General features: G+C 42.1%; 1 protein-coding gene across 4 annotated transcripts in view; it reads right to left on the minus strand.

Moving 5' to 3' along the window:
* sema5a (sema domain, seven thrombospondin repeats (type 1 and type 1-like), transmembrane domain (TM) and short cytoplasmic domain, (semaphorin) 5A) overlaps positions 1-15,174 on the minus strand; it is a 111,563-nt gene that overhangs the window by 20,523 nt on the left and 75,866 nt on the right. For all 4 annotated transcript variants that reach the window (XM_028569875.1, XM_028569874.1, XM_028569876.1 and 1 more), the window contains 4 exons: positions 14,499-14,680; positions 13,592-13,735; positions 9,085-9,232; positions 908-1,133 (listed from right to left, as the gene is read on the minus strand). In XM_028569875.1, the coding sequence (XP_028425676.1) occupies positions 908-1,133; positions 9,085-9,232; positions 13,592-13,735; positions 14,499-14,680 (700 nt within the window). The remainder of the gene's footprint in view (positions 1-907; positions 1,134-9,084; positions 9,233-13,591; positions 13,736-14,498; positions 14,681-15,174) is intronic.

Here is a 15,174-nt window from a genome sequence, read left to right on the forward strand (position 1 = left end):
CATAATCCGAAAAGGAAAAAACAGAGATCAAAAGACCCCTCCTTCCCCCCACTAATATCGTACATAAGGGCTCTCCTCTGTGATTACCACGCATGGGGCATGTAAGCGGTGTAGAGACCGACCACCCAGAGACATTGATGAAGCCAAAGTGATGGGAGACCGCCGCATCATAGCCAGGCGCTAACTATAAAGCCCTACAAAAATCAGCTTCTCCCTCTGAGGCAAAGATCCATAAACAAACTTTAACTGCTGCATCTGAAGCCTCTTTGCTGTGGTGTGGTGCCACCGCGCCCGTCTCCCCTCTAATATGGATCCTTCCACTTGACAACATAAACAACTTCTCAATTAGCAGTTTGTTTGCACAAACGTTTACAGTGTTTAATTCACCAGGGGTGTGGCTCACTGAGACTGTGTGGTGCACCGACACAGGCAGAAGGGAATACCCAGGATGATGGATAAAGAGTGTGCGTTTGTGCTTCTTTGCAAAACTATAATTGAACTTTGTGCATGCGTCTGTGTGTGTTTGTGCACGAGTGTGAAAGATAGCACGGCAGAGCTAAAATTAGCCGTAAACTGCTGATCGGCTTTGTGGATTGGAAGTTCATTAACATGTCTGATGCTTTGATCATCTGATAAAGTCGTGGAGGACGGGATCATAAACAAGAGAGCTGATTAAGATAGCGTCTCCTCAACTTTTGCAGGACAGACAGGGGAAAAGTTTGAACAGCACAGAAAGAAAGACCTAAGGAACAACAGAGACACACAGAAAGAAGGAATGGCTTGAGGCGAGGAGACCAATAACTAACCTGCAGAAACGCAGAAAGCCAGTTGGAGCGAGATAACGGAAAACATCCAGAGGCTTAGATAGCTGGAAAAAGACCATCTGTCTCTTCCACTCTGCACTCACCGTCAGTGGAGCAGCCGGTGGATCCGTCGCTGGAGCAGTAGCGCATCTCGATCCTCTGCCTGCCTACTTCTAGCAGGCTGGGATCTGGGATGCGAGCTTTGCAAGTGTAGCGGAAACGCTGCTCATAGTGCCCGCCGTTGTCGGAGATGTTGACGGGCGTCCAGGGAGTCCAGGGTGTGGTCTTCTTTAGGTCAGGACATGGCAGGGTGTTGCATGACTGGTACTCCTGCAATCAAATAACAGAAAACATTTAGCTGCAGTTCACATAGATAGTTATTACATGGAAGCACGTTTGCAGGCAGGTGTATTTGCCACGTCTAGCATAGGAAGAGATAATCCAGATCATTAAAGCAAACATGACAGGCTCAGACAGATATATGTGGTGTATTTCCCAAGCATAATAAAAGGACAGGACAATGGCTTTTCTTTCTCTGCAGTGACTAATACACAGCTTATTCTATGAGGAAATAATACACAGCCTTTTCAAAGCTTCATTCATCCTAGAAAGCCTTTTGATTCCAGTACGCTACCCCCCAAAATACCCCTTACAAACCAACCCAGTCTCATGGCAGTTCGTGAAATGGTCACGTTATTTAATCTATTGATTTGTGTTCACGGGGACGTTTTTGTTGTTTTTTTCGTGGTGGCCAGCACGAAAATGTAATCTAATGTATTTAAATGGGAAGCATATGTCGTGGTCACAGCACGACTATGGTAGCGAGTAGTATGAAATGCCAAAAATCCATGTAATGAGGTTGGTTGGGGTGGTGGATGGGTCAAACGATTCAGGACTTTCACCCTAGAGGCCAGGGATCGCGTCCCGCGTGTGGCGTTTTGTTTCCCCGTTAACCCAACCTCCGCCATTCCGTTACTGTCACGCGTCCCCCACGGCCGTGTCCCGTCTCCCGGCGTGTGAGGCTCCCGTCTCCTGGCGTGTGAGGCGCCTGTCTCCCGACGTGTGAGGCGTCCTCCCCCACAATCTCTGTATAGACCATTTCGTGCTGGCCACCACGAAAAAAAAATTGAAAAACATCCCTGTGAACACGAATCAATAGATTAAAATAACGTGACCATTTCACGAACAGCCGTGAGACGGTGTTGTACAAACACACCAAGCCCTGTTTGCCTGGCCCAAACCTTGTTGCTTGCCATTTTACATGCATGCCCTGACTAAGGATACTTTTCTTTCAGACCACTTGCTGAACATGGCAAGAGGCAAACCAGCCAGGCAGAAAAGGTTATTTATCAAGTTTAATTCATAACTGAGGGGAAAGGATGGAGGAGAAGAGGGGGAAAGTGGAGGAGGAGTGGAGTGATAGAGAAAAAGAAGGCAGTAATGGCAACTCTTTCTCCCCTCTGCATGTGGCTTTGAGAGCCGCGCCATAAAAATGAAAAACACCACTGACGCTCCAACAGTATGATATGCGAGTCTGGTTCAGAAGTACCAGAAGTATATATTTTGCCTCTGCTTCTTTCAGCCAACTTTTATTTGGACTAAAATATTCTGCTTCTTTGATGATATGATTCAGGAATATAATAGGTGGGTAATAGTCAGGCCAGACCCCTTTGTGCCCAGCTAAATGAATGAGGAGGTGGAAGTAGTGATACTGTACGTCTGGAGAAAATGACACCGTAGAAGATAAGGTGAGATGGCTGCCATTTTCCTCACCGCTTGTTTATTTATGCTGAAGAGGCCTTGAGTGACTGCCAGACCTCGACAAAATAAGATAAGAGTTCCTTTCTGCACATCCGTCAGCCTGTCACATGGGATCGGCTGACAGGTCAGCTGAGGAGAGGAGCACTATACATTACACAGTATGCAGGTCTATTTTTCACCATATTGCCTCCTCTTTTACGCTCTCTCTTGGTCTCACTTTCCATCCATCTATCTATCTTTATATTTCTTTCACCCTCTTTTCACACACTGTTCATAACTCGCTTTGTGTCAGCTCTCTTCCTGCCTCTCCTTGTTTCTTTTTCCACTCTGTGCCTCTGCTTCATCTCTCTCTGTCTCTCCTTATCGGCCCTCATTTCTGTCTCCTCCTCCCCCTCGCTCCCCCTGCCTCTCTTCCCCGGGGTATCAAGGTTAAAAACACAGGGAGGATTTAGATTTGGTTAGGGCCCCGTGATGAATGAGGGTGTCACCTCCACCACACTTCCTGCCTCTCTCCATCCAGTGCAGTAATCATCTCCAGACATTAATATTTAACATCATCACGCATCACAGACCAGCGCACAATCTGTGATTATCAGCCAATAACAAAGGGGCGGAAAAAAAAAAAAAAGTGTCCACCTCAGCGTCTCGCCGCCACCTACAGCGACAAAAAAAGCACCACATGGCATGAATGGGGGGGGAAAAAGGCAAACGATCTGTGGGTGTTTGTTGTGTGGGTTGTTGATGGTGGCCAAACACAGTAAATATTTAATGAGGCTTGTCTGGTAAGCGTTTCCTCCTGCACTCTCTGAGGATTAGTGTTGATGCAGAGGGCTAAAGAGATAATTACTGGCTTTAAGGCTAAACCTCATTCAAGGTCTCCAAAGGAATCCACATCAACTACAGCTAAAGTATATGCAGTTTACAGCAAGGTGGCCAGTGTTTATTTAACAAAGGCGACCCACTGACTGAACAAATACAAAAAGCTCTGTGGCTTGTTGAGAGGACCACCCTTGTAAGGAAAATCCATGCACTGCAACTTTTATTTAGAAAATTCAATAAAAGTTGAATAATAAAAAAATATTACCAGATATGATGGTAGCAATACTCATAAACTGATTGCATAAACTGGGATGGTGAGAGTATGACGTAATGCCATAAAGATATTGTGGTGGTCCCCAGTATCACCCTGGTACCACCCGGGGGTCCATGATATGAAGAAAAGGTTGAAGGACAGTGGACAGTTTATTGTCTTTTCCTGCAATAAAAGAGCCTTGTTATAGTGGGTATGTGAATACAAATCTGGCATAATAACAAAAAACAACAACAGTCTCCTCGCTTTTTGAGTGGCAATTTTTGAAAAAAAAATTTGAATAATGCATTAAAAATGGACCCGAGAATGTGAAATAAACATCACTAGCTCTGCCCATAAAAACCCATAAACCCAACACACAGCCACAAGCAAATAAAATAACTCCATTACAATGACATTCACTGAGCGAGAGCAGTGAAAAGGTCATCTTAGGCATATATTACATGTTGACCATGTAGATGTGCATCTGAACAAAAGGAAGGAGCCAGACTGTATTCAAATTAAACTCTGATACACTGTTAGGCAAAAGAAGCTGATTAAAATATAGCTATTTCAATGTTTCATCTCATTCTTTCCAGTTGATATGGTGTGGTAATAAAACAAAGTAATACAACTACAAGAAAACAACAGAATCCAGGAAACATTTCCTGTACTCTTCACTCGGCCACACTCACATTTCAATTTCTGAGAAATTAACCGAAAGTGAAAACATGGCGGAAAGCAGTCGAATGTGACAAGTGGCATGTGGAACACAAAATTGGATTCAATTAGTCTGCTGATTTCGGCTCATATCCACACCCCCCCCCCTGGGCGAGAGCACTGATATGCATTATGGGTAAATGGAGAGCAGCGATTTTATGCTGTGCAACACCTTTAACAGGCAGCTGCTCAGAGACGGGCAGCACTGTAATGTGTTTCTGGCTGGAGCTCAGGAGAGCTGGGTGGGAGGACACCTGATAGCATCTTTACTGCCTCACACAAACAAGCTGCCTGTTTGGTCAGTACGGAAGTGGTGGTTGGGCTGTTTGTGTGTGTGTGTGTATGTGCAAGACTGTGTGTATGAATGTGCTAAGTTGACTATAGAGTGAAGTACCTGATGTGTGTGTGTGTGTGTGTGTGTGTGTGTGTGTGTGTTTGAAGCTTGTGCATGTTTAGAAGTTTATGCATGGCTGAGTTATGGATTCAGGCAGCCACTATCTTATTTTGTCTCCATCCACAGACCTTTCTGCTTATTTTTTTAAGGTGGTATAGGCTGAGGGGATACAAGATGAAAAGAAGAAATTGAGAGTGTGTGTGTGTGTGTGTGTGTGTGTGTGTGTGTGTGTGTGTGTGTGTGTGTGTGTGTGTGTTTGAGTGCTGGGGAAGAATAAACCCTCAGCTTCTTCTTATTTGTAATAAAGAATGTATGAATGTGGACTGGAGAGTGAAATACACTGTATATATTTACTTCTGTGTGTGTGTGTGTGTGTGTGTGTGTGTGTGTGTGTGTGTGTGTAGGGAAGAGAGTGTGTGTATGAGTGTGTAGGTACAAAAGGCTCTTTGTGGTGTCCGGCCAGCTGCGGGAGGTGAATAATAAGGAGTCGTGCCTCTCCAGCCTCCTACCATCACTACACTCATTATAGTTCTTATTGGACTGGGAGAGCTGTGATTGTGTATATGAGAGAGAGAGAGAGAGAGAGAGAGAGAGAGAGAGAGAGAGAGAGAGAGAGAGATAGAAAGAGAGAGAGAGAGAGAGAGAGAGAGAGAGAGAGAAGAAAGCATGTGTGTTGGTGTATATTAGGATGCCTACAAATACACACTTGTACCCTGACGTTTAAGTGAATGGTCCAGATGTGAGATATGAAAGTGACTAATCATCTCCAGTGCCTACATCTTTATCTATTGCGGTCGAGTCGACAGAGACGGAGGCCTAATGCTCCTCAAGTCTCCATGACACATCAGTTCAATTAGCAGCGCCACCAAAACACACTCTGTCAAACTCTGACTTTCTCTCTCTCTCCCTCCCTCCTTCTCCCCGACTCCATAATGAAGCCTGCTGTCGGCCAGGAGCAGGTCTACTGGCTACACACCAGTGCCCACACGCACGCACGCACACACACACACACATACACACACACACACGCGCACACATGCAATGACTAACACAATACAGAAACACACATGTGTGTTCACACTTCAGTCTGCCTACACAAACACAGACTACTTTCATTCCGCAGTCTGGCTGCATGACTGGCAGGTAAATAGAACCGCTCTCGGTGTCATTAAGCAGCTCTGTTCACCGTCAGTTCTTCATGGTCCATATTTGACTTATTTAACACGGAGAGGCAGAGTCAAGATGTGCAGTTCAGCTGAGAATAAAAGTCTCCTAGGATGTGAGAGTTATTTGATGTACTTTACTATATAAAGTAGGAAATACCACAGTGAATGATATCTCCTTTAAGACCTCTGAAGCGCGTCGTCTGTCATCAAATGCTATTGAATTAAGAATGTAAATGATTTAAATGTAATATATCGACGAATGAGCAGTTGATTTATGATTTTAGTTTTTCTTACAATTTATCCAAGGTTGACTGACTGAGCAGACATCCTCTTTTTCAGTAGTTTTCAGTAGAATATGGGGTTAAGCACTGCACTCATGGTACAGTACTTTACTGCTGGGCCACCAGGGCCTCGCTTGTTTATTTCCAGCCCATATTTTGCTAGCTCCTCTGGGGATTCAAACCTGTAATGCAGATACAGTGAAACGAGAGAGACGGGGCAGCGCTGCATGGACCAGACTCAGACTGATGAAGTTGCAGTCATGTGGCCTTTTGCATCAGCAAAATAAGGCACCGAGCCCCTCAGGACTGAATACTTCCATGATGATAAGACTGTTGAGGCTTAAGTCAATGACACACAGGGCAAACTAAGGGCAGTTTTATGGAAATGAAGCAGCTAGACAGTTTGTTCTTTTAATCATGTATGTGGCCACATTTCTTTTTTGGTATCAGGCTGGCATAGTGAGTAGAGACACTTTAGTTTTATATGAAAGCGTCCTTGACCTGAATCCCTACTAGCTTCACTTGAGCTATTCTGAATGTGACAGTGTGCTGTGAGCTCCCTGCAGAGGAGGTATAAGTGTAAAAGGTTTCTCTTCAGGGATCAATAGAGAATCAAAAATAAAGTAACAACTGAATAGATTTCAAAATTCACTTTACAGTATGTCAGGAGTGTTGACCTGACTGTTATCCCGACCTTCAGTCCATCTTTGACACGCAAATGTTAGTATTTCTTGCAAATTCTCCACAGGACATCACTGTAGAACACCAAGCAGATGTTAGCTCATTGCTGTTGATTAATGTCTGGAAAACGGAGGAAGCTTTTCACAGGTGGTTGTGGCGATATGAATCTTGACAGGTAAACATGGATGCACACACGTACATACGCACGCTAACATCTAAGACACACACAGTGTTCATCTTTTCAGCTGTGATGACAGAAGCTGCAACCTGTGTGTGTGTGTGTGTGTGTGTGTGTGTGTGTGTGTGTGTGTGTGATTATGTGTGCGTGGTCTCCTTCTGTTTAATTAAACATGGATCTGTCCGGGGGAAGAGAACACAGAAAGATGGCACATAAAAAACGAACTCATCACACTTTTTTTTTGTGGGGGGGGTTTCTTGATTGAATTAAAAGAACATATTCTCATCATTCTTGATCTTCAAGTGCTAAACAAATGTATATGCCTAACTTTATTGTAAAGTTGCATATTGTTTAAACACTGTTTTCCATCTCAAACACTTCTTAGGGGCTTCAAGTGCATTGAAGCAACTGTTAAACATTGACAGCTGTGTCATTAAGCACCTCATCAGAGTTGTAAATAAAAGGCAGCAAATGTTTCTTTGATATGAGTAAATATGCAGCTATAGTACAAGTTAGCCAAGCTGTCCAAATAAAGTCCTCCCTGAAAAGGAGAAAGTGTCTCTGATATCTGCATGTAATTACAACTCTGTTGTCCCAATTAAGTCCATGTCGCAATGGCTGGAGACAAGGAGTTGATGAGGGCAACAAAAAAAGAAAAAAGAAGTGAAAGTTAGTGTCTCTAATCAGTAGGAAACTGTCCCCTCCTCTAACACCAACAAAAACTACCTCTAACATCTCTTGCTCAGTGAGCCTGTGCTCGTCCTCGAACATCAAAAATACCCACAACCACAGTCAAAGACAGGCATTCCCTTTTGGAGACAGCGGTGACGAGGTACTTAGATTCCCTCGTGCTCGTCATCAGTTTCCTTTTATGAACCAAGTTACTCTATGAATGCCGCTGCATTCCCAGGATTCCTCTGTGAGGATAACGGTCGCTGTGCAATGACAGAAATAAGACAGCTGCCATCTGATTGGAATGTGAGTGAGACGTACTGTAGATGATATGGTGCGACTGCTAAATTTCTATTTAATGGGAGGTCATTTGGTGTTCTGCAGCTACTAATGTGTCATGGGCAATTATCAGATACTATATATGCTCTTGAGGTTGCAAGGCCTTGTGTGGGATGTTTCATAATGCTGGCAGTGTGTTATTTAGCTTTACAACGGGCCATTACACAACCTGTGTGATGTGCTCTTTAGCTAAATGTGATTTGGGTCGCTGAATGCTTTTTCAACATTTGGCAGATTTGTTTTTTTAAACAAATTTCATCTAACATCCTTTTAATTTGACACAGCGAATGCCTGTGTGCAGTACTTTATTCGACATACATATACACATTGTGAAAAAGCACATATTTACATAAATGCACACACAGCACCAAAGATAATTCAAAACCCTAAATCGAAACCAGCCATTTAAAAGAGTTATGTTTAAGGATCAGCTTTTACCTTAAAACATCCTAATCAATTTGAAAACAAAACGAAATGTTAAAGAAAGCCCTCAAACAAACAAAAACAGACTTTAAGGATCCCATGCATCCACAAGACCCTGACCTATATTCTTTAATCCATTTCCAAGAGGGACACCAGAAGCTACAGCTATCATTCTCGCTTATTTTTTTACCAGGACTGGGATGAGGGAGTTTGTGTGTGTGTGTGTGTGTGTGAGTGTGAAGATAGCACCAGAAATAACACGAGCACCACATCATTCTGTCAACAAGGCTCATATTTCAACACTTCCTTGCATCATCCGTGCTTTGGAGAAAGCTTTGTAGCAGAAATAAGCCTATTCATATGTGGAGTGATTACTGCGTGTGTGGTATTAAATACGTCTTGGTAATAAATCTGATGGCTGCTGCCACTGTATAAATATAGTCAGGGGATTTGGTCGTGTAGATGTTCCAATTTCATCACCACTGACTGCTCATCGCATCAAATGGCTTAAGCTGAGTTCCTAAACAATGAATAGACTGAGAGAAAGATGGATATAAGGTATGGTGCATGTGAGAGCTATTGTTTTGCGGGACATACCTGACCACACCCGGGACAGTCGTTGCCGTTCTCACAGGTTCTGCGTCGTGACTGGATCCCTCCGCCACAGGGCACAGTGCAGCGTTCCCATGCCGACCAGGCCGACCAGTAAACATGCGGTGGGCAGGGCAGGTGTTCATTACAGTATCTGGGAAGAAGGAGCAAAAGCCGCATGGGATCAGCATGTTACTTTATTTAATACGATAAGTCGCAAACTCTTTTGATCAATTTATATTATAAACAATGATAAGTGCGTCTTTAAGTAATTACGGGATTGTGTATTGTAGTTACAAGATTTAAATGAATATGAGGTACTTTTCAAACTCTGACAATAGAGCTCAACTTATCCTGGGTACATATAACTGGATCACGCATGACAGTGTCTTTTGAGTGGTCTGTGGAAAATGGAATAGCTACTTTATCTGACAGAGCACTCAAATTATATGTGAAGGGCACTGGAGACGTCACCACACTTTTGAAACCTTGCCACTGAATTGAAATAGCTACAAAGAGTTCATACCACAAGACAGGGATGTCTGAAAAGGCATGTAAACTTCACTTAAAAAGAAACTTTACAACAAAACCCAATGTATCTCTTTGATGTGGCCATGGAGCGCAGAGAACACGGTGCACTGTGAACTGGAACATTCGATTGAATCATGCCACCAGAGAGGGGTCTGTACGGTATATTTCTGTTCATAGCGTCATTGCCAGTGTTGCATAAAAGTACATCTAAGAACATTACATCTCAAATCTTAATGAACATGCATATGCATTTTGCATAATTCATTGACACAGCCTATTAAAAAAGCCACAAAGATGCATGCATCATCTCTAATTACATCGTTTTACAAGACAGGATTACTGCAAAATCTAAAATACTTAATTACTCAGTCCTCATTATACAATAACGATAGACGATTGCCAGCCTTATTAGAGCCATATAATTTATGTTATAACTTTTACGCAAACTATAAAAATAGCTTTTATTGCTATTTTGTTGTCTTTTGGCACATGGGTGCCTTTTCAGGAAAACTTGTTCTTCTTGTGCTAAAATATCTTTAACTGTATACCCTTCCTCCAGAGGCTCAGGCTGCGTATTTCCATTGTACTATTCCCTAAAACTCTGCTATTGTTCATGGCAAACCAAAAGCTACATTCAGTATACCCTGGTTGTAAAAATCCTTAGAGCAGTGTGTTCTTTTACCACTTTTACTAATCTGCAAGCTTGTAGTGGGCTGATACAGCAGGAAAAGAGTGTGGAGAAGTCAAGAGTGTGGATTACAATCTTGCACAAGCCTGAGAGGAGAAAGACACACACACACACACACACTCCCCCCCAACCCCCCCACACACACACACACACACACACACATACACACACAGGCTTGTATGCAGACCCAAAACATCTCTGCTGCACCACAGCACAATGTACTTTTGCAATGAATGATTTAGAGCTTCAAATCATAATCACACACAATTTAATCATTTCAGACAAGTCATAGCTTTAGTCCATCTAATCCTTTTCTCTTCACTCTAAAAACACACAGAGCTGATCAGATAAAACGCTCCTAATTATTCGCTATAGGCTGAGTAAGCAGTGTGGACGATGTCAATGTGCTGAGGGAAATACCAACAGAAGGTTCATGAATGCAGACATTAAACAGCCAGATTCAAGCCTATAGCGCTGTCGTGCACAGCCAATTTCAGAACATTTGCTTTATCTTTAAAAGCTCTGCCTGCTGCAAACAATCAGGGCCAAACTTATGAGAAGCCTGTTGGCTGAAAAAAATGAGGTGGGAGAAGTGGTTCAGTTTTGGCGTACATATGAGCTCACTCCATTTGCATGCATGTTTGAACCTAAGTCTTGTGCATAAAGTGAGTAGCGAGGCTTACTGCAGACGCCTAACACCTCTGAAAGGAGGCCTGTGCCCCATAAAATAAAAGTCTTTCACGGTATTAAGTTCAGTGCGCAAATACTGATAAAGTGCCAGTCCTTTTCATGTCATGCGGATTAAAGCTTGTACAGAAGACCTATTTCACACATGGGCAACTATAAACAACAGATGTGGTGGAATTCCATGGACACCAATATACAGGTTGAACATTTAATGAGAAGTTTTCCCAGTTTGTTTTTGCAAGCATTGGTGACACACCTGAATATGCTCATATAGAACACACACAAACATTTTCTAGCATCCCTATCCTTTTCTCCTTCAGGCAGAGTCAAACTGACACAGCATAATTCATCTGTTAACACATTTTCTCTTTCTATCTCTCTGCTATACTGTCCATTTGTCACACACACACACACACACACACACACACACACACACACACACACACACACACACACACACACACACACACACACACACACACAAACCTCCCTTACAAAGATCCTTTTCCAGCCCTCACAGCTGGCCCCTAACTGGCCTAAGGTGTTTTAAATAGCTGAACAGAGTGAGCACTGAGAGCAGGAAGGGGAGATGAAACAAAGGAGATTAAAGCACAGAGAAAGAAAGCGAGGGGGCGGCTAAACCTGCTTCTGGCCTTCCATGGTCTTTAGTGCCAGCCAGCACTTTTTTGGTGTGGTTTGTGAGTAACTGGGCTGTGCCGGTTACTCCATATATTTTCCTCAGAGCTCCTGATGGAGCAGTCCTTGGGAGCATCAGTGATTGAGATAAGGAAAAAGTGGAAGGTGAAAAGAGAGAGAGGAAATGAAAAAGTGCAGAGAAGAGAGCAAAGATGGATGCAATATACGGTTCATCCTTGAAGGCTGGATCCAATTACTCATCCATCGCAATGCTGTTTCTGTTGCCATGGTAACGATTGGTAACTATTTATTTCTCCTTTTCCCTTCCCTGTAACCTCTGAACTGTATTTATTTGCACTTTTTCTGCCTTCACCTCTGGTTCACAGCAGGAGTTGAAAAATCATAAGCATGATGCCTTGCTTGGTGACACAGAGACTATGGACACAGAAGAAGAATGCCTCAGTTTATTGAAGCAACACTATGTAACTTTTAGCTGCAGCTGTAGTTCCAGTGAGACAACCTGTAGGGGGACCAAAGCGGGAAAAGTTACATAAGTGTTGCTTTAACCCTTGTGTTGTCTTCCATTGGACCATACACTTGTCGACGCTTTTGTCCCTTTTTTCTAGGCACCTTTTTCAATGTTTTTGGCGTTTTTTTGCCGTTTTACTCTTGTTTTCACTACCATGTATAAACACCACCAACTCATTACTAGTTTTACACTTTTCGGATTTCATGGTCAATAAACCTAATTTATTAAGGAAATTATACCTAATCCTTGAATTTAAAAACTGAAATTATGAATTATTTAGAATAATATTAAAGGAAGGATAATCACAGAAGGGTCAACGTTCAGTCAGGATACTGTTTCGAAACATTTCAATTTATTTTTCAAATGCTAAAAAATGTAACAAAACACCCCAAATTCAATGAAAGTAGAGAGCCGATCTTCTGTTGTACTTGTGAAGCTGTTGTGTGGAATCATCCGTTCGTGTTATTTTTGGGTAATCAAAACTAGGTTGTTAAAAAGAAACCCATATTTCTGATATAGACATTTAGAAAATGGGTCAAATTTGAGAATTAGGAATTGTTGGGTCTTTGTAAATTACAGAGTGTGGTCTAGACCTACTCTATCTGTAAAGTGTTCTGAGATAACTCTGGTTATGATTTGATTCTATAAATTAAATAGAATTGAATTTGACCTAAAGACAACACAAGGGTTAAGAAACGCCAGTCTCTAATACGATGGAATTAGAATTATGTAATGTAGCCAGTGTCGTAATTTTTAAACACCATGAAGTTGTCATAGCATTCCTCAATCATTTTTTGATTTGGCAAACACCTAACTTTGAGATAAAAGAGATAGAGGCACAACACTTTAACTTGAAGAATACTTATCTCTTGACCTGTTCTACCTGGACTGCTTTGTATGTCTCTTTGTGCTTTCCCCTTAAAAAAAAGATTTTCTTTTTTAGGCCTTGAAGGTTGCTTAGAAACCACAGAAACACATCTTTAAAAAGGCGATTATTCTACAGCAAAGCTACCAAAGCTTTGACGTAGACTGGTCCTGCGTGTGAAAGCCAGATAATTACCCAAGCGCAGGCCTATCCCAGTCATTCCTTAATTGGCTGTCGCAAAATTAGACAGAAGTGAAGAAAAAGAAAAAAGAAAGAAAAAGTCATGCTTCCTTAGTGCAGGTTGCAAATTCTCGAACAAAATAGCTTTCTTCTTTTTTTTAACATGCTCAGAAATACAAATACGCATGTACCATATGTATTTGCTTTAATCTGTACATGTAATAATAATAATAATAATAATAAATTTTATTTAAAGGCGCCTTTCTCGGCACTCAAGGACACAGTACAGGGATACATAAGACATTTAAAAGCAGCAAAAAAAATCAAAATCAAAATATGAATACATTTATAAACATGTGTGTGTGTGTGTGCGTGTGTGTGCGCGCATGTGTTATACCTCTCCTCGCGGTTCTGGCCCACACACACTCGTCCGCCATGGCGAGGGGTCGGGTTGCTGCAGGAGCGCTGACGGACCTGGAAGCCGATGCCGCAGCTGGTGCTGCAGGGAGACCAGGAAGTCCAGGGAGTCCACGCCCCGTTTCTATGGAGACACACAGAGCAACATCAGTCTAAGCTACTTTAACTACTGGTGGAGAGTTAATGGTAGCTGGAGGAACACAAAAACATGACTTCAGCAAGAAGATAGTAACTATTGAGTCACATGAATCTCAGTGGTTGATCACCCCATGAGACACAGAAGACAATATTTCAAGAGATGAATAAAGACTTAATTTAATGTATTTTTTTTACTTCTTTTTTTTTTTTTACTCCTAGTCAGATAAAAATGAATTACATAATTAGAAAGTATTTAATTTGGGCTATTGTAACTACTAATAGACATTAATTTGACTAAAAGATGAATTTATTGGTAAAAACAACTGATGAAATAACTAATAATGAAAGTAATCCTTAGTGACTTCCCCTCATCATCAAAGGATGTGTTTGATGCACAGCAGCAGCAGCATCTCAGTTAATTTGAACTCTGAGAGTGTTAAAAACAGCAATAAGTCAGCTGTGTGGGTGGGAAAAATACACCCAATCAACACTTATTAGCCCAAAAATAACTAAGAGTGACAGTACAACTGACAGAGTATGCAACATGAAACAATATGCTGTGTATGGATTTCTGACAAGTAGGTGTTAGGATGCACAGAATTAATGAACACATTTTTACAAATATCCCCTTACCTCCCTGTCACCCTCTCTATTGTAGAGATAGGTACATACTGTACAAATTCATCAGACTGTTGACAAAGAGAAGGAAGATTTACAGATGTGTGCTGGTGTATCAAGAAAGAACGTACCTGGAGCAGTTGGCGACTTCCACACTTATGCCATAACAATGCTGGCCCCCACACTGAGGGGCGGGGTTATCACAGGCTCGTGTCCGACACAGACAGGACCCCGCGCTGCCTCCGTCGCTATGACTACATGTGGACCAGCCTGACCAGGCACCAAAGCCTCCATCAACAGTCACATTACGGATCTGTTAGCAATAAAGAGAGCCAAAAATCAAACATTTGAGAGAAATGGCTTTTCTCAGAAACTGATCATTGAATTAAACCAATGCTCTCAGAATGTATTGTTCTGGGAAACGCAGCCCACGGCTACGGTGGATGCAAACAGAAATCAATTTTCCTGAAATAGATGCAAAAATAACTGCATTAAATCATCTGCAACACATCCAAAATAGTGCAGTTATAAGGACAAAAATGTGCTGTGAACACGAGGTAGATATATGAAAATTGTCTTATATGATGAGATTCCAAAACAGCAAGAGAGAGATTCGGAAAGGCAAAGGAAAGCTGTGAATGGACACATTCCAAGAAATATGAGGAAATAAAAGTGGCAGTGTAAATAGATATCTGAAGCAAAACAGAATGAAACAGGAAGGCTCAGATATTGCAGCAGCTATGAATTACGAGCAATGTCCTGGGCACACAAGCTAAAAACAAAAACGCGCCGGTGTAAAATCCAGAT

This window comes from Perca flavescens, chromosome 22 (assembly GCF_004354835.1).
Source record: "Perca flavescens isolate YP-PL-M2 chromosome 22, PFLA_1.0, whole genome shotgun sequence".
Taxonomy (NCBI): Eukaryota; Metazoa; Chordata; class Actinopteri; order Perciformes; family Percidae; genus Perca; species Perca flavescens.